We start from the raw sequence: 24,880 nt of genomic DNA, 5'->3' as shown, positions 1-24,880 counted from the left end.
CACGGGGAATGTCATAGAGATGTTTGTCTGGTGTTATGCCTGTGGATCCTGTCACAACTATCAAGAAAGCATTTCAGGTCAAGGTTAATATTGGAATTTAAGGTCCTGTAGATATAGATTGCACAGTAGTAAGTGTGGATGTTCTGAACAGGGAATAAGTTTAGATCTATGAAGAGTGGGGGGGGGGGTGTTACCAGGGATGGGATTTAGTGATTATTCTTATCGCGGCTTTTTTGTTGCGTTATTATTGGCTTTAGGTGTTGATGCAGTTGAACCCCAAGCACAGATAGCACAGGTGAGGTATGGATATATAAGTGAATGGTATAGTGTGAGAAGGGTAGTGTGCGGTACGTAGTATCGTATCTTGGAGAGGATCCCCACCGTTTTGGATACTTTTCTTGTTACATGTTGGATATGAGTGCTGAAATTTAGGTTGTTGTCAAGGTATAGGCCAAGGAATTTGCCCTCATTATGTCTGGCAATTAGAGTGTTGTCGATCTTAATGTTAAGTTGCGCAACGCCTGCTCTGCTACCAAACATAATATACAGTGGAACCTCAAAAATCGAACTGCTCCCATCACAACCAATTATGTAAGTGTATTTTTGTAAGTACTTTTTATAAGTGTATTTTTGAGGGTCTGAAATGGACTAATCTAATGTACATTATTCCTGATGGGAATAAATTCATTCGGTAAAGGCCCTCGAACAGCCTTCTGGACTGAAGAAAGTTCAATATTTGAGGTTCCACTGTAGTAGGTTTTACCAGTGTTAAGTGTAAGTTTATTGGCTGTCATCCAAGTCAATATTTTGAGCAGCTCCTTGTTAACAATGGTGTTGAGGATGGCAAGATTAGGGTGGGAGATGACATAAGTCCTGTCGTCAGCAAAGAGAATGGGTTTCAGGTGTTGGGATGTGTTTGGAAGATCATTGATGTAAATGAGGAAGAGCAGGGGTCCAAGGACACTTCCCTGCAGAACTCCAGTATCAAGTGGCCGTATTGATGAGGCTGTGTCTTTAATGGTGACATACTGATACCTATTAGAAAGGTAGGATTTAAAATATGCAAGCGCATGGCCTCTTATACCATAGTGGTCAAGTTTGTGGAGTAGGATGCCGTGGTCTACTGTGTCAAACGCTTTTCTTAGGTCAATTAAAATTCCTAGCAGATATTCCTTATTTTCCAATGCTGTGTAAAGCAGGTCTAGCATTTTTATAATTGCATCATTAGTGCTTTTATTTTTCCTGAATCCAAATTAGCAGGGGTTGAGTATGTTTTGTGACGTTATAAATGAATATAGTCTCCTGTGCACGAGTTTCTCGAAGAACTTGGATAGCAATGGTAAGTTTGATATTGGCCTATAGTTGTTTACGTCTGTAGGGACACCACCTTTATGTATTGGTGTAACCCTTGCTGTCTTGAGTAGTGTCATGAAAGTGCTAGTTTCTAGTGACTTGTTAAAAAGTAATGTAATAACATGTGAAAGGACATGGGCCGCTCGCTTGTACAATAATGGTGGGACGTGAGACAGATTCCCCGAGTTATTTTTAAGTGACTTTATGATCGCAGTGACTTCTGTGGGCTCAGTTGGTACAAGATAGAAGGAATTTGGGAAATTCCCATCTAGGTAGTCCCCGGCACAGGCATTGGTACGTGGGATTTTACTGGTGAAATTAGATCCTACGTTTGAGAAGAAGTCGTTTATCTTGTTAGCTGTATCAGTGGGATGCAGTGGTGTTTCATGAGGTTTAGTTAGAACAATATTCTTGATTTTTTTTTTTGTTTGTGGGTCCCCAGAATCTGGGAAAGTGTTGGTATTTTTGTTTAATAAATGTATGAAAGAGGGGAAGGTACCTAGGGATTGGCAGAGCATATGTATACTCCCTTTATATAAAGGGAAGGGGGACAAAACAGATTGTAAAAATTATAGAGGAATTAGTTTACCGAGTATACCAGGAAAAGTGTACGGAAGGGTTATAATTGAAAGAATTAGATGTAAGACAGAATATAGGATTGTGGATGAGCAAGGAGGTTTTAGAGTGGATAGGGGATGTGTAGATCAAGTGTTTACATTGAAGCATATATGTGAACAGTATTTAGATAAAGGTAAGGAAGTTTTCATTGCATTTATGGATTTAGAAAAGGCATATGATAGAGTGGATAGGGGAGCAATGTAGCAGATGTTGCAAGTATATGAAATAGGTAGTAAGTTACTAAATGCTGTAAAGAGTTTTTATAAGGATAGTGAGGCTCAGGTTACGGTTTGTAGAAGAGAGGGAGACTACTTCTCGGTAATAGTAGGTCTTAGACAGGGATGTGTAATGTCACCATGTTTGTTTAGTATATTTATAGATGAGGTTGTAAAACAAGTAAATGCTTGGATGTTTAGGAGAGGGGTGGGATTAAATTATGGGGAATCAAATACAAAATGGGAATTGACACCGTTACTTTCTGCTGATGATACTGTGCTTATGGGAGATTCTAAAGAAAAATTGCAAAGGTTAGTGGATGAGTTTGGGAGTGTGTGTAAAGGTAGAAAGTTGAAAGTGAACATAGAAAAGAGTAAGGTGATAAGGGTATCAAATGATTTAGATAAAGAAAAACTGGATATCAAATTGGAGAGGAGTATGGACGAAGTGAATGTTTTCAGATACTTGGGAGTTGACATGTCAGTGGATGGATTTATGAAGGATGAGGTTAATCATAGAATTGATGAAGGAAAAAAAGTGAGTGGTACATTGAGGTATCTGTGGAGACAAAAAACATTATCTATGGATGCAAAGAAGGGAATGTATGAAAGTATAGTGGTACAACACTCTTATATGGGTGTGAAGCTTGGGTTGTAAATGCTGTAGCGTGGAAACAGTTGGAGGCAGTGGAGATGTCCTGTCTAAGGGCAATGTGTGGTGTAAATATTATGCAGAAAATTTGAAGCGTTGAAATTAGGAGAAGGTGTGGAGTATTAGTCAGAGAGCTGAAGAGGGGTTGTTGAGGTAATCTGGTCATTTAGAGAATGGATCAAAGTAGAATGACATGGATAGTGCATAAATCTGTAGGGGAAGGAAGGTGGGGTAGGGGTTGTCCTCAAAAAGGTTGGAGGGGGGGGGGGGGTAAAGGTTTTGTGGGCGAGGGGCTTGGACTTCCAGCAAGCATGCATGAGCGTGTTAGATACGAGTGAATGGAGACGAATGGTTTTTGGGACCTGACAAGCTGTTGGAGTGTGAGCAGGGTAATACTTAGTGAAGGGATTCAGGGAAACCGGTTATTTTTATATAACCGGACTTGAGTCCTGGAAATGGGAAGTACAATGCTTGCACTTTAAAGGAGGGGTTTGGGATATTGGCAGTTTGGAGGGATATGTTGTGTATCTTTATACGTATAAGCTTCTAAACTGCCTATGTAGTAGGTTGGTAGACAGCAACCGCCCAGGGAGGTACTAAATTGTTTTACATGATGGTAAGATTGCTGGTGTCCATTTTTCTGTTTCGTAAACATGCAAGATTTCAGGTACATCTTGCTACTACTTCTTACACTTAGGTCACACTACACATACATGTACAAGCATATATGTACACACCCCTCTGGGTTTTCTTCTATTTTCTTACTAGTTTTTTTTTTTTTTATTATCACACCGGCCGATTCCCACCAAGGCAGGGTGGCCCGAAAAAGAAAAACTTTCACCATCATTCACTCCATCACTGTCTTGCCAGAAGGGTGCTTTACACTACAGTTTTTAAACTGCAACATTAACACCCCTCCTTCAGAGTGCAGGCACTGTACTTCCCATCTCCAGGACTCAAGTCCGGCCTGCCGGTTTCCCTGAATCCCTTCATAAATGTTACTTTGCTCACACTCCAACAGCACGTCAAGTATTAAAAACCATTTGTCTCCATTCACTCCTATCAAACACGCTCACGCATGCCTGCTGGAAGTCCAAGCCCCTCGCACACAAAACCTCCTTTACCCCCTCCCTCCAACCCTTCCTAGGCCGACCCCTACCCCGCCTTCCTTCCACTACAGACTGATACACTCTTGAAGTCATTCTGTTTCGCTCCATTCTCTCTACATGTCCGAACCACCTCAACAACCCTTCCTCAGCCCTCTGGACAACAGTTTTGGTAATCCCGCACCTCCTCCTAACTTCCAAACTACGAATTCTCTGCATTATATTCACACCACACATTGCCCTCAGACATGACATCTCCACTGCCTCCAGCCTTCTCCTCGCTGCAACATTCATCACCCACGCTTCACACCCATATAAGAGCGTTGGTAAAACTATACTCTCATACATTCCCCTCTTTGCCTCCAAGGACAAAGTTCTTTGTCTCCACAGACTCCTAAGTGCACCACTCACTCTTTTTCCCTCATCAATTCTATGATTCACCTCATCTTTCATAGACCCATCCGCTGACACGTCCACTCCCAAATATCTGAATACGTTCACCTCCTCCATACTCTCTCCCTCCAATCTGATATTCAATCTTTCATCACCTAATCTTTTTGTTATCCTCATAACCTTACTCTTTCCTGTATTCACCTTTAATTTTCTTCTTTTGCACACCCTACCAAATTCATCCACCAATCTCTGCAACTTCTCTTCAGAATCTCCCAAGAGCACAGTGTCATCAGCAAAGAGCAGCTGTGACAACTCCCACTTTGTGTGTGATTCTTTATCTTTTAACTCCACGCCTCTTGCCAAGACCCTCGCATTTACTTCTCTTACAACCCCATCTATAAATATATTAAACAACCACGGTGACATCACACATCCTTGTCTAAGGCCTACTTTTACTGGGAAAAAATTCCCCTCTTTCCTACATACTCTAACTTGAGCCTCACTATCCTCGTAAAAACTCTTCACTGCTTTCAGTAACCTACCTCCTACACCATACACTTGCAACATCTGCCACATTGCCCCCCTATCCACCCTGTCATACGCCTTTTCCAAATCCATAAATGCCACAAAGACCTCTTTAGCCTTATCTAAATACTGTTCACTTATATGTTTCACTGTAAACACCTGGTCCACACACCCCCTACCTTTCCTAAAGCCTCCTTGTTCATCTGCTATCCTATTCTCCGTCTTACTCTTAATTCTTTCAATTATAACTCTACCATACACTTTACCAGGTACACTCAACAGACTTATCCCCCTATAATTTTTGCACTCTCTTTTATCCCCTTTGCCTTTATACAAAGGAACTATGCATGCTCTCTGCCAATCCCTAGGTACCTTACCCTCTTCCATACATTTATTAAATAATTGCACCAACCACTCCAAAACTATATCCCCACCTGCTTTTAACATTTCTATCTTTATCCCATCAATCCCGGCTGCCTTACCCCCTTTCATTTTACCTACTGCCTCACGAACTTCCCCCACACTCACAACTGACTCTTCCTCACTCCTACAAGATGTTATTCCTCCTTGCCCTATACACGAAATCACAGCTTCCCTATCTTCATCAACATTTAACAATTCCTCAAAATATTCCTTCCATCTTCCCAATACCTCTAACTCTCCATTTAATAACTCTCCTCTCCTATTTTTAACTGACAAATCCATTTGTTCTCTAGGCTTTCTTAACTTGTTAATCTCACTCCAAAACTTTTTCTTATTTTCAACAAAATTTGTTGATAACATCTCACCCACTCTCTCATTTGCTCTCTTTTTACATTGCTTCACCACTCTCTTAACTTCTCTCTTTTTCTCCATATACTCTTCCCTCCTTGCATCACTTCTACTTTGTAAAAACTTCTCATATGCTAACTTTTTCTCCCTTACTACTCTCTTTACATCATCATTCCACCAATCGCTCCTCTTCCCTCCTGCACCCACTTTCCTGTAACCACAAACTTCTGCTGAACACTCTAACACTACATTTTTAAACCTACCCCATACCTCTTCGACCCCATTGCCTATGCTCTCATTAGCCCATCTATCCTCCAATAGCTGTTTATATCTTACCCTAACTGCCTCCTCTTTTAGTTTATAAACCTTTACCTCTCTCTTCCCTGATGCTTCTATTCTCCTTGTATCCCATCTACCTTTTACTCTCAGTGTAGCTACAACTAGAAAGTGATCTGATATATCTGTGGCCCCTCTATAAACATGTTCTTGTTAATTTCCTGTTCTCTCCATGGGGAAGTGGAACGGAATTCTTCCTCCGTAAGCCATGCGTGTTGTAAGAGGCGACTAAAATGCCAGGAGCGAGGGGCTAGTAACCCCTTCTCCTGTATATATTACTAAATGTAAAAGAAGAAGCTTTCGTTTTTCCTTTTGGGCCACCCCGCCTCGGTGGGATACGGCATGTGTGTCGAAAGAAAGAAAGAAGCTTCTAAACTGTTGTATTCTGAGCATCTCTGCTCAGAATACAACAGAATGTGTGAGTGAGGTGAAAGTGTTGAATGATGATGAAAGTATTTTCTTTTTGGGTCACCCTGCTTCGGTGGGAGACGGCCGACTTGTTAAAAAACAAAATAATATAATAATATTAATAATAATAATTAGGAGCTTCAGAAGGGAATCAACTGGCGCAGTGCACTGTTTACCTCGCTGTGGAAGCATTTCTCTCGTATTTTGCTTGCATTTTGTTTAGTTATTTTGCCCACTTCCTTTTTTCTAACAATGAGTCCAAAGAAAGCACAAGTGCAAAGGAAAATGCTGAGAAGAAAAAGATGATGATGTCCATGGAATTAAGCATGAAATCATAGATAAACATGAGCGAGGTGTGAGGTGCATGGGTTGTTTGCGAGGCAGTACAAGCGTAGTACGCACTTCTACTACGCTAGTACTGTCTCGCATTAAGCATTAAGAGTGTAGCAATTAGGTTCAGCGATAAAGTATAACATTAAGAGCGTAGCAAGTAGCCTATCTTCCACCCTCCACCTCCGCCAGTGTATGTACACTTCGTAAAACCAGTTTATTTCTTTACATTCTCTAATATGTTTTATTGTTTTTGTAAAATTTCTTATTTATAAATACATTGTTTCAGTGTTTCCCTTATAAAACTAGTGATCTAGTGCAGTTAGCCTCACAACACTCCATTTTTCAGAAGGGAAACAATGGGAAGATATGGTCAGTGCAGCAGCAGCAGCAGCAATGGCCACCACCACTTGCCATATTATGGCCTTTTATATTCATTCTAGAGTATATATCATGCATCTATGTTATTTATGTTATTTATTATGTCAAATATGATCAATTTTGATAGACAAATAAGCAGCAGAGTTGATATTAGCATTATACTGAAGTAGTATTTTGTCCTGCCTTCCGACAACAGGAATTCCGCTGGAACGGATTAATGGCATTTCAACTAATTTAAACGAGGAAAATTGATTTGATGTATGAGCAAATTAAGTTACGAGCTAGGTCACGAAACGGATTAAACTTATAAGTCGAGGTTCCGCTGCATAGGTCGTGTGGGGGTTGAAGAGGGATGGGATAGTTTTAAAAATGCTGTGTTAGAATGTGGGGCAAAAGTTTGTGGTTATAGGAGGGTGGGTGCTGAAGGAAAGAGGAGCAATTGGTGGAAAGATGAGGTAAAGAGTGCGATACAAGAGAAAATAGTCGCTTATGAGAGGTTTTTACAAAGCAGAAGTGATATAAAAAAGGGTGCAGTATATGGAGAGTAAAAGAAAGGTGAAGAGTGGCGAGAGAATGCAACAGGAGAGCAAATGATATAGAGTGGGTGAGGCACTGTCAACAAATTTTGCTGAGAAGAAAAAATTTTGGAGAGATAAACAGGTTAAGAAAGCCCTGGGAACGAATGGATTTGTCAGTTAAAACCAGAGTAGGGGAGTTACTAGATGGGGAGCTGGAGGTATTGGGAAGATGGCAGAAATATTTTGAGGAACTTTTATATATTGATGAAGAAACAGAGGTAGTAATTTCATGCACTGGCCTGGGAGGGACAGCATCTTTTAGGAGTGAAGAAGAGCAGGATGTGATGTGTGGGGGAGGTGCATCAGGCATTACATAGAATGAAAGGGAGTACAGCAGCTGAAACTGATGGGATCATGACAGAAATGTTAAGGTTAAAAACAGGAGGAGATATAATATTAGAGTGGTTGGTAGTTTTGTTTAATAAATATATGAAAGAGGGGAAGGTACCTAGGGATTGGTAGTGTGTGTGTATAGTTCCTGTATATACAGGAAAGGAGGACAAAAGAGACTGTAATTATTATAGGGGAAGATGTTTACTGAGTATACCAGGTAAAGTGTATGGTAGGGTTAATAGTGAAAGAATTAGACGTAAGACAGAGAGCAGGACTGCAGATGAGCAAGGAGGTTTTGGAATGGGTAGGGGATGTGTATATCAAGTGTTTACACTGAAGCATATATGTGAACAATATTTAGAAATAGGTAGGGAAGTTTTCATTGCATTTATGGATTTAGAAAAGGCATATAATAGGGTGGGTAGGGGAGCTATGTAGCAGATGTTGCAAGTGTATGGAATAGGTAGTAAGTTACTAAATGCTGTAGTTTTTTTCTGAGGATAGTGAGGCTCATGTTGGGAAGTGCAGGAGAGAGGGAGATTACTTCCCAGTAAAAGTAGGTGTTAGACAGAGATGTAATGTCACCATGGATGTTTAACATATTTATAGATGGGGTTGTAAAAGAAATAAATGCTAAGGTGTTCAGGAGAGAGATGGGATTAAATTATGGGGAATCAAATACAAAATGGGAGTTGACACAGTTACTTTTTGCTGATGATACTGTGCTTTTGGGAGAGTCAAAAGAACAACTGCAAAGGTTAGTGGATGAGTTTGGGAGGGTGTGTAAAGGCAGAAAGTTGAAAGTGAACATTGATAAGAGTAAGGTGATGAGGGTATCAAATGATTTAGATAAAGAAAAACTGGATATCACATTGGAGGGAAGAAGTATGGCAGAAGTGAATGTGTTCAGATATTTGGGAGTTCACTTGCCAGTGGATGGATTTATGATGGTTCAGGTTAACCACAGAATTGATAAAAGAAAAAAAGGTGAATGGTGTGCCGAGGTATTTGTGGAGATAAAAAAAAAAAAAAACATTATCCATGGAGGCAAAGAAGGGAATGTATGAGAGCATGGGTTGCAAATGCTGCAGCGAGATGGTGGCTGTCTAAGGCCAATTTGTGGTGTAAATATTATGCAGAGAATTTATAGTGTGGAAATTAGGAGGAGGTGTGGTGTTAAAAGTATTAGTCACAGAACTGAAGAGGGGTTGTTGAGGTGGTTTGGTCATTTAGAGAGAGTGGAAGAACAAAGTAGAATGACTTGGAGAGTGCATAAATCTGTAGGAGAAGGAAAGTGGGGTAGGGGTCATCCTCGAAAAGGTTGGAGGGACGGGGCAAAGGAGGTTTTGTGTGCAAGGGGCTTAGACATCCAGCAAGCATGCGGGAGCGTGTTAGAAGTGAATGGAGATGAATAGTTTTTGGGACCTGGCAAGCTGTTAGAGTGTGAGCAGGGTAATATTTTGTGAAGGAATTCAGGGAAACCGGTTAGCCGGACTTGAGTTCTGGAAATGGGAAGTACAATGCCTGCACTTTAAAGGAGGGGTTTGGGGAGGCATCTAAACTGCCATATCTGAGTGCCTCTGCAAAGACAGTTATTATATATTATTATATATGAGTGATGGTGTAAGTGTTGAATGATGAAAGTTTTTTCTTTCTTTTTGGGTCACCCTGCTTCGGTGGGAAACGGCTGATGTTAAAATAAAAAATACAACTATATACAGTAGTCCCCCCCAAATTCGCGAGGGTTACATTCCAAGACCACCCATGAATTTGGAAAAGCCGTGAATTCTGGACGCAGTTAAAAAAATGCTTCTAATTCCCATTTTAATAGTGTCGTGGGGTATATTTATGGTTTAAACTAAGTTAATTTCAAACTCAGCTTCATACATCACCATTAAAAAACAAGTTATGTAAAGATAAACCCGTATACAGTACTGTACTGCCATGTCTCCTGTAGTGCTAGAATGTAAAATAACGATATTACCTCCATATGCACTGTAATTCATGCAAGCCTGTTTTCTTTGGTATATGTACGGTAAATATACGGTAATAATTTAATTTAGTAAAAGTAAAGTTAAATGTACGGGTACTCACCAATGAGTACAGTGGCATTTCACCATCCCAAGCCGTGTTTTCCTCTACGGTCGCTTTTGTTCTCTCTACAGCACTAAAAAATTTATACAGTATTACATTTTATGTGGAAATTTTGCTGAATTTGCGTTGATATTTGTTAAAAAATTATTAAATTATATTTTTCTTAATATTCAGCATTTAAATGCATAAAAAATTATATACTGCCATGAAAAAAAAATCTGCAAATTTGCAGGGATTTCCGCGAACAATTATTAGTTAGGTTCTAAGGAAAAATCGGTGAATTACTAAAGCCGCAAATTTGCGAGGGTCCACTGTAAATGTCCTACTTACCAATGCAGAGTATGTTTAATATCTGCTCATTGAAAACTGATTGAATCTTCATTCTTGCAGTTAACTGTTTAAAATCTAGCTCGTAGGATGTCCAAGATGTTCTAAGAAGCTCAGTTAATGAGGCTGTTAATGAGGATAGAACGATGTTTTCACTTGATAAATTTCATTACAGAGAAGAGAGATTCACAGCCATAAGTTGTCCCAAAACACAGAGAGTAGCCGAAGCCAGTTTTCTGAAGATTAGGATACTTTGCATCTAGAATTTGCTTCCAAAAGTGAGTTAGAGATGAGCTGTTATGTACTAGCTTCAAACTCACATCGTCCTGCAGCTCAATAAGCTCTGTTTCTATTGAAGCAACATCCGAGGCAAAAGGTGCAACAACAGGACATCCATCATTGATGACATCAATCACTAAAGGATTCACAAGAAATTCAAAATATGGCTTAAACTTTTTTAGTTTCTCAAAACCTGTTCTCAAAATCATTATAAAGTAGTATTTCTAAATTTTCTTTCAACATCAGGAAAAGCAGTTATTCTTAATTTAAGGGTGGGAAAGTGGCCATATTTCCTTGTTGACAGATCTCTTGGAAAAAGCTTTAATTTATTCTGAAAACTGATTGGGCAATTTCTGTAATAACTTTGTACTTTCCTTAAAGTGCCAGATTTAAATACTGGAGGTGTTGCATTACATCTGTAAAGAATATCAGATCTTGCACCCATTCATAATCTTCTAGTTGTGGGTATTTTTTTTTTTTATTCTTTCATGAAAGCAATGATTGGTTCAAAATGAGTAACAAACTTACTCAAAAGATCGGTCGTTGATAGCCATCTTACAATAGAGTAGAAAGGTCACATGGATTTTCTTCAAGCTCCAGCTCTTCAATAAAATTTCTAAATTCACGGCGTGTATTTGCAATTTCTAAAACGTAGGTAGTAGGTTGGTAGACAGCAACCACCCAGGGAAGTACTACCGTCCTGCCAGATGACTGTGAAACAGAAACCTGTAACTGTTTTGCATGATGGTAGGATTGCTGGTTTCTTTTTCTGTCTCATAAACACGCTAGATAACAGGGATATCTTGCTACTCCTACTTACACATTGGTCACACTTCACAGACACACACATGCATATATATATACATACATCTAGGTTTTTCTCCTTTTTCTAAATAGCTCTTGTTCTTCTTTATTTCTTCTATTGTCCATGGGGAAGTGGAAAAGAATCTTTCCTCCGTAAGCCATGCGTGTCGTATGAGGCGACTAAAATGCCGGGAGCAATGGGCTAGTAACCCCTTCTCCTGTAGACATTTACTAAAAAAGAGAAGAAGAAAAACTTGATAAAACTGGGATGCTTGAATGTGCGTGGATGCAGTGCGGATGACAAGAAACAGATGATTGCTGATGTTATGAATGAAAAGAAGTTGGATGTCCTGGCCCTAAGCGAAACAAAGCTGAAGGGGGTAGGGGAGTTTCGGTGGGGGGAAATAAATGGGATTAAATCTGGAGTATCTGAGAGAGTTAGAGCAAAGGAAGGGGTAGCAGTAATATTGAAGGATCAGTTATGGAAGGAGAAAAGAGAATATGAATGTGTAAATTCAAGAATTATGTGGATAAAAGTAAAGGTTGGATGCGAAAAGTGGGTCATAATAAGCGTGTATGCACCTGGAGAAGAGAGGAATGTAGAGGAGAGAGAGAGATTTTGGGAGATGTTAAGTGAATGTATAGGAGCCTTTGAACCAAGTGAGAGAGTAATTGTGGTAGGGGATCTGAATGCTAAAGTAGGAGAAACTTTTAGAGAGGGTGTGGTAGGTAAGTTTGGGGTGCCAGGTGTAAATGATAATGGGAGCCCTTTGACTGAACTTTGTATAGAAAGGGGTTTAGTTATAGGTAATACATATTTTAAGAAAAAGAGGATAAATAAGTATACAAGATATGATGTAGGGCAAAATGACAGTAGTTTGTAGGATTATGTATTGGTAGATAAAAGACTGTTGAGTAGACTTCAGGATGTACATGTTTATAGAGAGGCCACAGATATATCAGATCACTTTCCAGTTGTAGCTACACTGAAAGTAAAAGGTAAGATGGGATACAAGGAGAATAGAAGCATCAGGGAAGAGAGAGGTGAAGGTTCATAAACTAAAAGAGGAGGCAGTTAGGGTAAGACATAAACAGCTATTGGAGGATAGATGGGCTAATGAGAGCATAGGCAATAGGGTCGAAGAGGTATGGGGTAGGTTTAAAAATGTAGTGTTAGAGTGTTCAGCAGAAGTTTGTGGTTACAGGAAAGTGGGTGTGGGAGGGAAGAGGAGCAATTGGTGGAATGATGATGTAAAGATAGTAGTAAGGGAGAAAAAGTTAGCATATGAGAAGTTTTTACAAAGTAGAAGTGATGCAAGGAGGGAAGAGTATATGGAGAAAAAGAGAGAGGTTAAGAGAGTGGTGAAGCAATGTAAAACGAGAGCAAATGAGAGAGTGGATGAGATGTTATCAACAAATTTTGTTGAAAATAAGAAAAAGTTTTGGAGTGAGATTAACAAGTTAAGGAAGCCTAGAGAAAAAATGGATTTGTCAGTTAAAAATAGAAGAGGAGAGTTATTAAATGGAGAGTTAGAGGTATTGGGAAGATGGAGGGAATATTTTGAGGGATTGTTAAATGTTGATGAAGATAGGGAAGCTGTGATTTTGTGTATAGCGCAAGGAGGAATAACATCTTGTAGGAGTGAGGAAGAGCCAGTTGTGAGTGTGGGGGAAGTTCATGAGGCAGTAGGTAAAATGAAAGGAGGTAAGGCAGGTGTATGGTGTAGGAGGTAGGTTACTGAAAGCAGTGAAGAGTTTTTACGAGGACAGTGAGGCTCAAGTAAGAGTATGTAGGAAAGAGGGAAATTATTTCCCAGTAAAAGCAGGCCTTAGACAAGGATGTGTGATGTCACCGTGGTTGTTTAATATATTTATAGATGGGGTTGTAAGAGAAGTAAATGTGAGGGTCTTGGCAAGAGGCATGGAGTTAAAAGATAAAGAATCACACACAAAGTGGGAGTTGTCACAGTTGCTCTTTGCTGATGACACTGTGCTCTTGGGAGATTCTGAAGAGAAGTTGCAGAGATTGGTGGATGAATTTGGTAGGGTGTGCAAAAGAAGAAAATTAAAAGTGAATACAGGAAAGAGTAAGGTTATGAGGATAACAAAAAGATTAGGTGATGAAAGATTGGATATTAGATTGGAGGGAGAGAGTATGGAGGAGGTGAATGTATTCAGATATTTGGGAGTGGACATGTCAGCGGATGGGTCTATGAAAGATGAGGTGAATCATAGAAATGATGAGGGGAAAAGGGTGAGTGGTGCACTTAGGAGTCTGTGGAGACAAAGAACTTTGTCCTTGGAGGCAAAGAGGGAAATGTATGAGAGTATAGTTTTACCAACGCTCTTATATGGGTGTGAAGCATGGGTGATGAATGTTGCAGCGAGGAGAAGGCTGGAGGCAGTGGAGATGTCATGTCTGAGGGCAATGTGTGGTGTGAATATAATGCAGAGAATTCGTAGTTTGGAAGTTAGGAGGAGGTGCGGGATTACCAAAACTGTTGTCCAGAGGGCTGAGGAAGGGTTGTTGAGGTGGTTCGGACATGTAGAGAGAATGGAGCGAAACAGAGTGACTTAAAGAGTGTATCAGTCTGTAGTGGAAGGAAGGCGGGGTAGGGGTCGGCCTAGGAAAGGTTGGAGGGAGGGGGTAAAGGAGGTTTTGTGTGCGAGGGGCTTGGACTTCCAGCAGGCATGCGTGAGCGTGTTTGATAGGAGTGAATGGAGACAAATGGTTTTTAATACTTGACGTGCTGTTGGAGTGTGAGCAAAGTAAAATTTATGAAGGGGTTCAGGGAACCCGGCAGGCCGGACTTGAGTCCTGGAGATGGGAAGTACAGTGCCTGCACTCTGAAGGAGGGGTGTTAATGTTGCATTTTAAAAACTGTAGTGTAAAGCACCCTTCTGGCAAGACAGTGATGGAGTGAATGATGGTGAAATTTTTTCTTTTTCGGGCCACCCTGCCTTGGTGGGAATCAGCCAGTGTGATAATAATAATAAAAAAATTAATGACATTGCTTGATTACTAAATGCTCAAGTTGGATAATACCGTGGATAAAGAGACATTCAGGATAGCTGAGATCATGTGTCAATTACCCAATTAAGCCAGTGTTTTGATCTATCATGGTTAGTGCTCTGTCTGTTGTAACGCTAACAAGTTTATTCAATGGTAGTCGAGCATTTAATAAAGCTCTGTTAAGTGTATTTTTGATGTCAACACCTTTTGTGGTTTCCTTTAAGCTTATCAGGTCTAAGAATTCTCCTTTTACATTTCCATCATTTGTAACATAGCAAACAAATACATGTATAGGTAACTGAGGGATATCTTGAATGTCTGAAGATTCATCCAATGCTAAGCTGAAAGCAAAGCAGCTTTTCAGATCACTCAGCAGTGAACATATAACTGTAGAACTAATTTCAGAAATGCATCTCTCAGTAGTGTGGTGGGAGATAGGAAATTGTTCTATTGCGTGTTTAAATTTTGAGTTCTCTGGAGCAAGAATGGACATCACATCATGTGCGAGAATTGCAAGCTCACTTCGAGCAAAATTCCATGGCATAACAAAACTAGCTTCATTAGCCAAATAACTTTGCTTTTTTTTTTTTTTCAACAAACCGACCGTATCCCACCGAGGCAGGGTGGCCCAAAAAGAAAAACGAAAGTTTCTCTTTTAAAATTTAGTAATTTATACAGGAGAAGGGGTTACTAGCCCCTTGCACCCGGCATTTTAGTCGCCTCTTACAACACGCATGGTTTACGGAGGAAGAATTCTGTTCCACTTCCCCATGGAGATAAAAGGAAATGAACTAGAAAGAAAATAGAAGAAAACCCAGAGGGGTGTGTGTATATATATATATATGCTTGTACACTTGGGACCTGACGATCTGTTGGAGTGTGAGCAGGGTAATATTTAGTGAAGGGATTCAGGGAAACCGGTTATTTTCATATAGTCGGACTTGAGTCCTGGAAATGGGAAGTACAATGCCTGCACTTTAAAGGAGGGGTTTGGGATATTGGCAGTTTGGAGGGATATGTTGTGTATCTTTATATGTGTATGCTTCTAGACTGTTGTATTCTGAGCACCTCTGCAAAAACAGTGATAATGTGCGAGTGTGGTGAAAGTGTTGAATGATGATGAAAGTATTTTCTTTTTGGGGATTTTCTTTCTTTTTTGGGTCACCCTGCCTCGGTGGGAGACGGCCGACTTGTTGAAAAAAAAAAAAAAAAAACACGTATGTATAATGTGACCTAAGTAAGTAGAAGTAGCAAGACATACCTGAAATCTTGCATATTTATGAGACAGAAAAAAGGACACCAGCAATCCTATCATCATGTAAAACAATTACAGGCTTAAGTTTTACACTCACTTTGCAGGACAGTAGTACCTCCCTGGGTGGTACCAACCTACTACCTATAAAATAACTTTGCTTATAGAGAGAAAATAGGCTATTTTTAGTGACTAAATTCATTTGAAAAATTTTCTCTTATTTTTTCACATTCTGATTCAGGAGGAAATTCACATGAAAATTTTTTATGGTTACATTCACAGTGATGCTTTAAGTTACTGGCTTTAAAGTGGCTGATGGTTGTATGACAGATTAAGCACAGAGCCTTTTCACCTTTTACAGTAAAAGAAAAATCGTCCTCCCATTGTATGTTAAGGACTTTCTTTTCTTGTTTGTATTTCCGAACAAGAAACACTAATTTGCCCCCCTTCAAGGCAGGCAAAACTGCTGACCTGGAGAGTGTACAGAGACCTTTCACGGCACACGTAAGTACGATAAAGCACCTAAATTACTGGGAATGGTTGAAGTCCCTTGATTTGTATTCCTTAAAAAGCAGGCGAGAAAGATACATGATAATATACACTTGTAAAACTCTAGAGGGATTAGTACCAAGCTTGCACATGAAAATCACTCTCTACGAAAGCAAAAGACTCAGCAGGAGATGCAACATTACCCCAATGAAAAGCAGGGGCGCCACGAGTACGCTAAGAGATGACACAATACGTGTCAGGGGGCCCAAGACTGTTTAACTGCCTCCCAGCATACATAAGGGGGATTACCAATAGACCCCTGGTGGTCTTAAGAAGGTGCTGGACAGGCACCTAAAGTCAGTGCAGTGGAACCTCAAATTTCAAACTTAATCCGTTCCAGGAGCTAGTTCTAAAGTCGAAAAATTTGAAAGGCGAAGCAATATTTCCCATAAGAAATAATGGAAATACAATTAATCCGTTCCAGAAACCCAAAAATATTCACAAAAAAATACATTTTCTAGATAGTATTACATTATAGTTTTACATACACACAACAAATATGGTGTACTATTGTAATAAATTTAAATAAACATATAAAATAACATTTTTTCTTACCTTTACTGAAGATTGGTGATGGCATCTGGAAAACAGGGAGGAGGAGGAGGAGAGAGGGAGTTGGGGTTAGTGTTTGGAAGGGGAATCCCCCTCCATAAGGACTTTAGGTATCAAAGCCCTCTCTGGGGTTACTTTCCTTCTCTGTCTTTTAATGCCACTAGGACCAGCTTGAGTCACTGGACCCCTGTCTCACAAAATAACCATCCACAGTCCTCTGTTTCTTGTACCTCTAAGATTTCCCTAAAATGGGACATGGTTCTGTCACTGAACTTGTTGCAAAGATGGCTTGTTTCAACTTGCTCAGGGTGGTATTTTTCTACAAACATTTGGACATCATTCCACTTGGTGCAAATCTCCTTAATCTTTGAAGAAGGCACCTCATCCACTCCCTCTTCCTCCTCCTCTGAAGCAAGCTCCTGAGCTGTGGTCTGATACTGTTCCAGATGAAGCTCTTCCAGCTCTTCAGTGGTTAGCTGAAGGAAAGCTAGTGCAAGCCCTTTGGTAAATAAAGTGAGGAACACGATCCAGAGGGATTTTGAAGGGTTTGAGGCAGACCCTGTCCCTGCCAACCCTCTGCCTGTTGTGGAAGGTGTTGTGGCATTGGGCAAGTCCATGGGGTTGGAGGTGAGTGAAGGGGATGTGGAAGAGTTGGTGGAGGACCACAGGGAAGAGCTAACCACTGACGAACTGCAAGAGCTTCAACTGGAACAGCATCAGACCACAGCCGAGGAACTTCCTTCAGAGGAGGAGAAAGAGGGAGTGGATGAGGTGCCTTCTTCAAAGATTAAGGAGATTTGTCCCAAGTGGAATGAGTTGCAAAGTTTTGTTGAAAAGTATCACCCTGACCAAGCTGAAACAAGCCATATCTGCAACATGTACAATGACAGTGTTGTGTCCCACTTCAGGAAAATATTAAAGAAACTCCAGAAAAAGACCTCTCTGGACAGATATTTTGTGCGACAGGGGTCCAGTGACTCTCAAGTTGTTCCCAGTGGCATTAAAAGAAGAAGGGAAGTAACCCCAGATAAGGACTTGCTACCTAAAGTCCTAATGGAATGAGATTCTCCTTCCAAATAATAGTGTACACCTTCCTCCTATCCCCTCCTCCCGTCCTCCATCCACCCAGAAGTCTTCAGTAAAGGTAAGTGTAATGTTATTATTATTATATGTATGTACTTGATTTCTTATTGATTTCAGTATATAAATCTTTATTTAATTTGAAAAAAAAAATTTTATTTTAATATTTTTGGGTGTCTGGAGCGGATTAATTTTATTTCCATTATTTCTTAAGGGGAAAATGATTTAGAGTTTTGTGAATTTCGACTTTCGGCAGGCTCTCTGGAACGGATTAATCACGAAACTCGGGGGTCCACTGTATGTCATTCATGTAGTGGTATGGGCGGTGTCGGCGGTGGACGAGACTTTGTCTGGAGACCGGGCAAAATACTTCATGAATAATTTTGCTAATATCATCTATATGGCTTATTTATATATCACAGTTCAATTATATGACACAACAAACAATAAAAATTACATAGAAACATGATATATACTCTAGAATGAATAAAATATGTCATTATGTAACAAGTGGAGGTGGCCACAACCACTCCCTCTTTGTTGTGGTAAACACTGCCATCTAGTGACGGCCTTTTGAAGCCATCTATTATAATTGTTATATGAAGTACATTATTCTTATATATGTATTATTATTATGCATATTATATTATTATTATTATTATTATTATTTCTTTTCTTTCAACACTCTGGCTGTATCCCACTGAGGCGGGGTGGCCCAAAAGGAAAAACGAAAGTTTCTCCTTTTACATTTAGTAATATACACAGGAGAAGGGGTTACTAGCCCCTTGCTCCCAGCATTTTAGTCGCCTCTTACAACATGCATGGCTTACGGAGGAAGAATTCTGTTCCACTTCCCCATGGAGGTAAGAGGAAATAAACAAGAACAAGAACTAGTAAGAAAAATGGAAGAAAGCCCAGAGGGGTGTGTATATACATATATGCTTGTACATGTATGTGTAGTGTGATCTAAGTGTAAGTAGAAGTAGCAAGACATACCTGAAATCTTGCATGTTTATGAGACAGAGAAAAGGACACCAGCAATCCTACCATCATGTAAAACAATCACAAGCTTCCGTTTTACACTCACTTGGCAGGACGGTAGTACCTCCCTGGGCGGTTGCTGTCTACCAACCTACTATCTAACATTATTATTATTATTGTATTATATTATTATACTATTATTATACGTATTATTATTATTATATAAATAATTTGTAATTTTTATTCACACACAAAATATAAGATTTACTGTTATTCCTTATTGCAATAATTGTATAAATAATGTCAACCCATTCACGACTACATATTGGAATGGACAGTGACGTCATTTGTTTACTCTGAAACAGCCAAGCAATGGACCATTTCTCCTAGGTTGAGCTCTATTTCAAGGTACTTTTTGCCATGAAAGCAATTAAAATCATATCTATTTCTGTAATATATCTTCCATTCTATTAAATGAGACCAAACAAACGAGAATACAACCATAAAAACCATTCGAAATTACCGCAAAGGAGAGGCTAATTGCTGAAAAGTGAACTCCATTATTTATGCTTAGATTTCTTTCATTTCTGGTGTACGTTAAGAAGCATCTTTCCATCATACATTGCCCAAGTTTCAATACGATAGTCCAACAAACAAATGAGATACAATTCCCGAGATAAAGAGCAAGAGCCCCTCACCAGTGTCAAGGAACCTGCCTTGAGGTCTGCTCGCTTGTGGAAATTTTGCTCGCATATGGAAACAAAAAATCAACCCATCAACTGCTCGTATTTGGAAAAACTCACACGTGGACATGCTCGCAAGTAGAGGTTCCACTGTATTTATAGGCCTTTGCAATGTTTCAGACATGCTGGAGTATATATGAAACTCCTTGAAGAATGGTGTTATGACAAGCAAGATAACTGGTGACAGCCAGTGACATTTGATGAATGTGCGCTGCTGTAGGGAACCCTCACTTTATTTGTTTTCTGCTTTATTTGTTTTTGCTGTTGCACACAAACATGTCTGTATGTCTGTCTGTATCTGTCTAGCTCTGCTTATCTATCTAGCACTGCTTATCTGTCTTTCTCTCTGCCTGTGTGTGAAACTCCTTGAAGAATGGTGTCATGACAAACGTGAGATAACCAGTGACAGCCAGTGACATTTGATGAATGTGAGCTGCTGCAGGGAACAATCGCTTTATTTGTTTTCGCTGTTGGACACAAACATGTCTGTCTGTCTTTCTACCTGTTTGTGTGTGTCTTTCCATCTGTTTGTCTCAGCTAGTAAACCTGTTGGTTTGTGGTTTATGAGCTGCTCCTTGATTGCTGAACAAGTGACACTGCTATTACTTGCATCATGTTTGGAAGAAGTGAATGTTTTCAGATACTTGGGAGTTGACGTGTCGGCGGATGGATTTATGAAGGATGAGGTTAATCATAGAATTGATGAGGGAAAAAAGGTGAGTGGTGCATTCAGGTATATGTGGAGACAAGAAACGTTATCTATGGAGGCAAAGAAGGGAATGTATGAAAGTACAGTGGACCCCCAGTTCACGTTATTAATCCGTTCCTGAGAGCTCATCGTAAAGCAAAATTATCGGAAAGTGAATCAATTTTCCCCATAAGAAATAATGGAAATCAAATTAATCCTTGCAAGACACCCAAAAGTATGAAAAAAAAAAACTTTGACCACATGAAATATTAAGTTTAATGCAATAGAATAATTACAATAACAATAATAATAGAATAATCACAATAGAATAATTGACACTTACCTTTAATGAAGATCTGGTGATGATTGATGGGATGGGAGGGTCTAAGTTTTTAATGTTTAGAAGGGGAATCCCCTTCCATTAGGACTTGAGGTAGCAAGTCTTTTTCTGGGGTTACTTCCCTTCTTCTTTTAATGCCACTAGGACCAGCTTGAGAGTCACTGGACTTCTGTCGCACAACATATCTGTCCAAAGAGGCCTGTACCTCTCGTTCCTTTATGACTTTCCTAAAGTGGTTCACAACATTGTCAATGTAATAGTCACCAGCACGGCTTGCAATAGCTGTGTTAGGGTGATTTTCGTCCATAAAGGTTTGCAGTTCAACCCACTGTGCACACATTTCCTTAATTTTTGAAGTAGGCACAATGGATTCCACAACTGGCATAGGCTTCTCAGGGTTAGCCCCAAACCCTTCAAAATCTTTCTTAATTTCCATACTAATTCTCACCCGTTTTACCACAGGGTTGGCACTAGAAGTTTCCTTGGGGCCCATGGTGACTTATTTTGCAGAAACAAGCACCAAAAACAGTGATAATATGGATAATATGGAATGTACCGAATGTATCCTTAGATGCGCGCACACTGGCTGGCTTGTAAACACTGGCACACACGGGGCAGTTCTGGCCACACGTGGACACGTCTCATATGAATCGTATCGCATACCGGGTTTTGTGAGGGGAACCGAGGCAAATTTTTTGCGATATAATGCTTCGGATACTGGATTTATTGGATACCGATGACTTCGCGAACAGGGGGTCCACTGAATAGTAGTACCAACACTCTTATATGGGTGTGAAGCTTGGGTTGTGAATGCAGCAGCAAGGAGGCAGTTGGAGGCAGTGGAGATGTCCTGTCTAAGGGCAATGTGTGGTGTAAATATTATGCAGAAAATTCGGAGTGTGGAAATTAGGAGGTGTAGAGTTAATAAAAGTATTAGTCAGAGGGCTGAAGAGGGGTTGTTGAGGTGGTTTGGTCATTTAGAGAGAATGGATCAAAGTAGAATGACGTGGAGAGCATATAAATCTGTAGGGTAAGGAAGGTGGGGTAGGGGTCGTCCTCGAAAAGGTTGGAAGGAAGGGGTAATGGAGGTTTCGTGGGCGAGGGGCTTGGACTTCTAGCAGGCGTACATGAGCGTGTTCGATAGGAGTGAATGGAGACGAATGGTATTTGGGACTTGACGATCTGTTGGAGTGTGAGCAGGGTAATATTTAGTGAAAGGATTCAGGGAAACCGGTTATTTTTATATAGCCGGACTTGAGTCCTGGAAATGAGAAGTGCAATGCCTGCACTCTAAAGGTGGGGTTTGGGATATTGGCAGTTTGGAGGGATATGTGTATTTTTATACGTATATACTTCTAAACTGTTGTATTCTGAGCACCTCTGCAAAAACAGTGATTATGTGTGAGTGAGGTTAAAGTGCTGAATGATGAAAGAACAGTGGACCCCCGGTTTACAATATTATTTCATTCCAGAAGTATGTTCAGGTGCCATTACTGACCGAATTTGTTCCCATAAGGAATATTGTGAATTAGATTAGTCCATTTCAGACCCCCAAACATACACATACAAACGCACTTACATAAATACACTTACATAATTGGTCGCACTTGGAGCTGATCGTAAACCGGGGGTCCACTGTATTTTCTTTTTGGGGATTTTCTTTCTTTTTGGGTCACCCTGCCTCGGTGGGAGACGACCGACTTGTAAAAAAAAAAAAAATCTACAAACACTGTAGAGCACTGGAATTTTTGGGTTATCCTAATTTACACTATGTATAATTGTACGTACTTATGTGTACATGTCAGAGACAGAGGTATAGACAGACACAGAGACAGCCAAAGCCAGCCAGCCAGCTGGCCAGTCTGCCGAATACATAAGAACATAAAAAAGAACACTGCAGCAGGCCTACTGGCCCATGCAAGGCAGGTCCATGCCACCCCCCCAGATTAGACCAATTGACCAACCTAGTCAGGTCACATCCACTGAAGGAAGCATGGCATCTGACCTAGCAGCACAAGCTAGTCAGGTCCAACTCACACCCACCCACACCCACTCATGTATTTATCTAACCTATTTTTACTGTCCTCTTAAAATGGTAGTGTTAACATGACATGACATCAATGAATCCCTGGTGTTTGCTACACTATTTGCTCTAGTTGGCACTCAATTGAACTGGTGCTCCCACACTGAGGGCACAGACCCATTCTTTCATGTCTAGGCAACTCAGTCCTATTGCACCAAATTTGAAGGAATGAAAAATAAAACAGTGATCTACATTCAGAGCACTGCGCACGTGCACGTAGATCTGTGTGTGGACAGTTTAAGGGTTAAGTATTTATTAACCCTTTGACTGTTCCGGCCGTATATATACTTACGAGCCAGTGTTTCAGACGTATATATACTCGATAATTCTAGTGGTTTCAAATCAAGCAGGAGAAAGCTGGTAGGCCCACATGTGAGAGAATGGGTCTATGTGTTTAGTGTGGTGCACTGTATAAAAAAAAATCCTGCAGCATGCAGTGCATGAGAGAAAAAAACTCCAACCGTATTTTTGGATTAAAACGCCGACTTTGAGGTGCATTTTCCTATAGTATTTATAGTTGTATTCTCATTTTCTTGGTCTCATTGATAGAATGAAAAACATATTACAGAACCAGAGATGATTTTGGTTAATTTCACAATGAAAATGACCTTGAAATAGAGCTCAAAGTAGCGGAAATGTTCGATTTTTACCAATGTTCAAAAGTAAGCAAATCACACCACACATCCAATACATGTCAACTGGGGAGTATAATATTCTTTCACTAGTGCACTGATATTATTTATACCATTTTTACAATAATGCAATAGTCTGTAAATCTTCTATTTTTTGGGTAAATAAAAAATCAAAATAGAAAGCAAGAGTAATATAAGAGGGGCCTGGAGACATGACTAATGAACAGAGGATATGTTATTTTAGTGCCAAGAATGTCAGCATTGTTTATTCTGGACCCTATTTTGAAATTGGCATTTTGTTTAATTTGCATGAAATTGGCCAAATTGCCAATTTCTGACCACTATATTGGGTAGTTGAAATCAGTAAATGGGCGGTTTCTTGTACTCACTTGGTAGAAAAAATGGAGTTCTAAAGAAATAGCTACGAGTTTGGTAGACTGGAACGATGGAATTGACCAAAAATAGGGCTCAAAGTCGGCGAAATCGCCAATGTGTATATATCGCCGAGATCGCTAACTTTGTGGGAGCATAATTCCTTAAGTTTTGGATCAAATTTAGTACTTTTGGTGTCATTACCATCGGGAAAAGATTATCATTTCATAAGAATTTTTTTTTTTTTTTTTTTTTTTTTCCAAAAAATTTTCGACACCAGGAGACACTTCAGGATTTGGGGTTGCAACAGTCAATGGGTTAACCCTTAATTAACCCTTTCAGAGTCCAGAGGCCAAATTTCAAAGTGCACACCAGGGTCCAAGAATTTTAAAAAAAAATTATTTTTTTCTTATGAAATGGTAGAGAAACTGTTTCTAGAGGTAATAAAACAAAAAGTACGAAATTTGATGAAAAATTGACGAATTTATGCTCTTGCGAATTTTGACGTGTCAGCGATATTTACGAATCGGCGATTTTGCCGACTTTGACTCCCATTTTAGGCCAATTACATTATTCCAGTTGACCAAATTCTTAGCTATTTCAATAGTATTACTTCTGTTCTATCGATTGAGCACAGGAAATTGCCCAGTCAACTGTTTCGACTACAAAATAAAGTGATCGGAAATTGGCAATTTGGCCAATTTAACACAAAGTTCAAAATATTCCAATTTCAAAATAAGGTCCAGAATAAACAATGCAGGCATTCCTGACACTAAACTAACATTTCATCTGTTCATTAGTTATGTTTTCAGGCTTTACAAATGAATTCCATTTTGATTTTTTATTCACAATGAATTTTTATTCAAACCAAAAAATGGAAGATTTACTGTTATGCAATACTGTAATAATTGTATAAATATCATCACCATATTTGTGAATGTATATTAGACCCACCAGCTGGCGTGTATTAGATATGTGAGGTCGTTTGTTGACTCGAATATCGACAAAAATTTAACATTTCCGCTACTTTGAGCTCAGTTTCAAGCCATTTCCAATACTAAAACCAATCAAAATCATCTCTACTTCTGTAAT

At 39.7% G+C, this 24,880-nt stretch overlaps 1 protein-coding gene across 4 annotated transcripts in view; it reads right to left on the bottom strand.

The window, feature by feature from the left end:
• Nucleotides 1–24,880, bottom strand: part of Cds (CDP-diacylglycerol synthase) — a 194,793-nt gene that overhangs the window by 68,427 nt on the left and 101,486 nt on the right. For 2 of the 4 annotated variants that reach the window (XM_070092531.1, XM_070092533.1), the window contains 2 exons: nt 22,295–22,401; nt 10,094–10,166 (listed from right to left, as the gene is read on the bottom strand). The exons of the other annotated variants lie outside the window; for them this stretch is intronic. In XM_070092531.1, coding sequence (XP_069948632.1) covers nt 10,094–10,166; nt 22,295–22,401 — 180 coding nt within the window. The remainder of the gene's footprint in view (nt 1–10,093; nt 10,167–22,294; nt 22,402–24,880) is intronic. 4 annotated transcript variants of the gene reach the window in all.

This window comes from Cherax quadricarinatus, chromosome 39 (genome assembly GCF_038502225.1).
Source record: "Cherax quadricarinatus isolate ZL_2023a chromosome 39, ASM3850222v1, whole genome shotgun sequence".
Classification (NCBI taxonomy): Eukaryota; Metazoa; Arthropoda; class Malacostraca; order Decapoda; family Parastacidae; genus Cherax; species Cherax quadricarinatus.
This window is presented reverse-complemented; position numbering and strand designations above follow the sequence as displayed.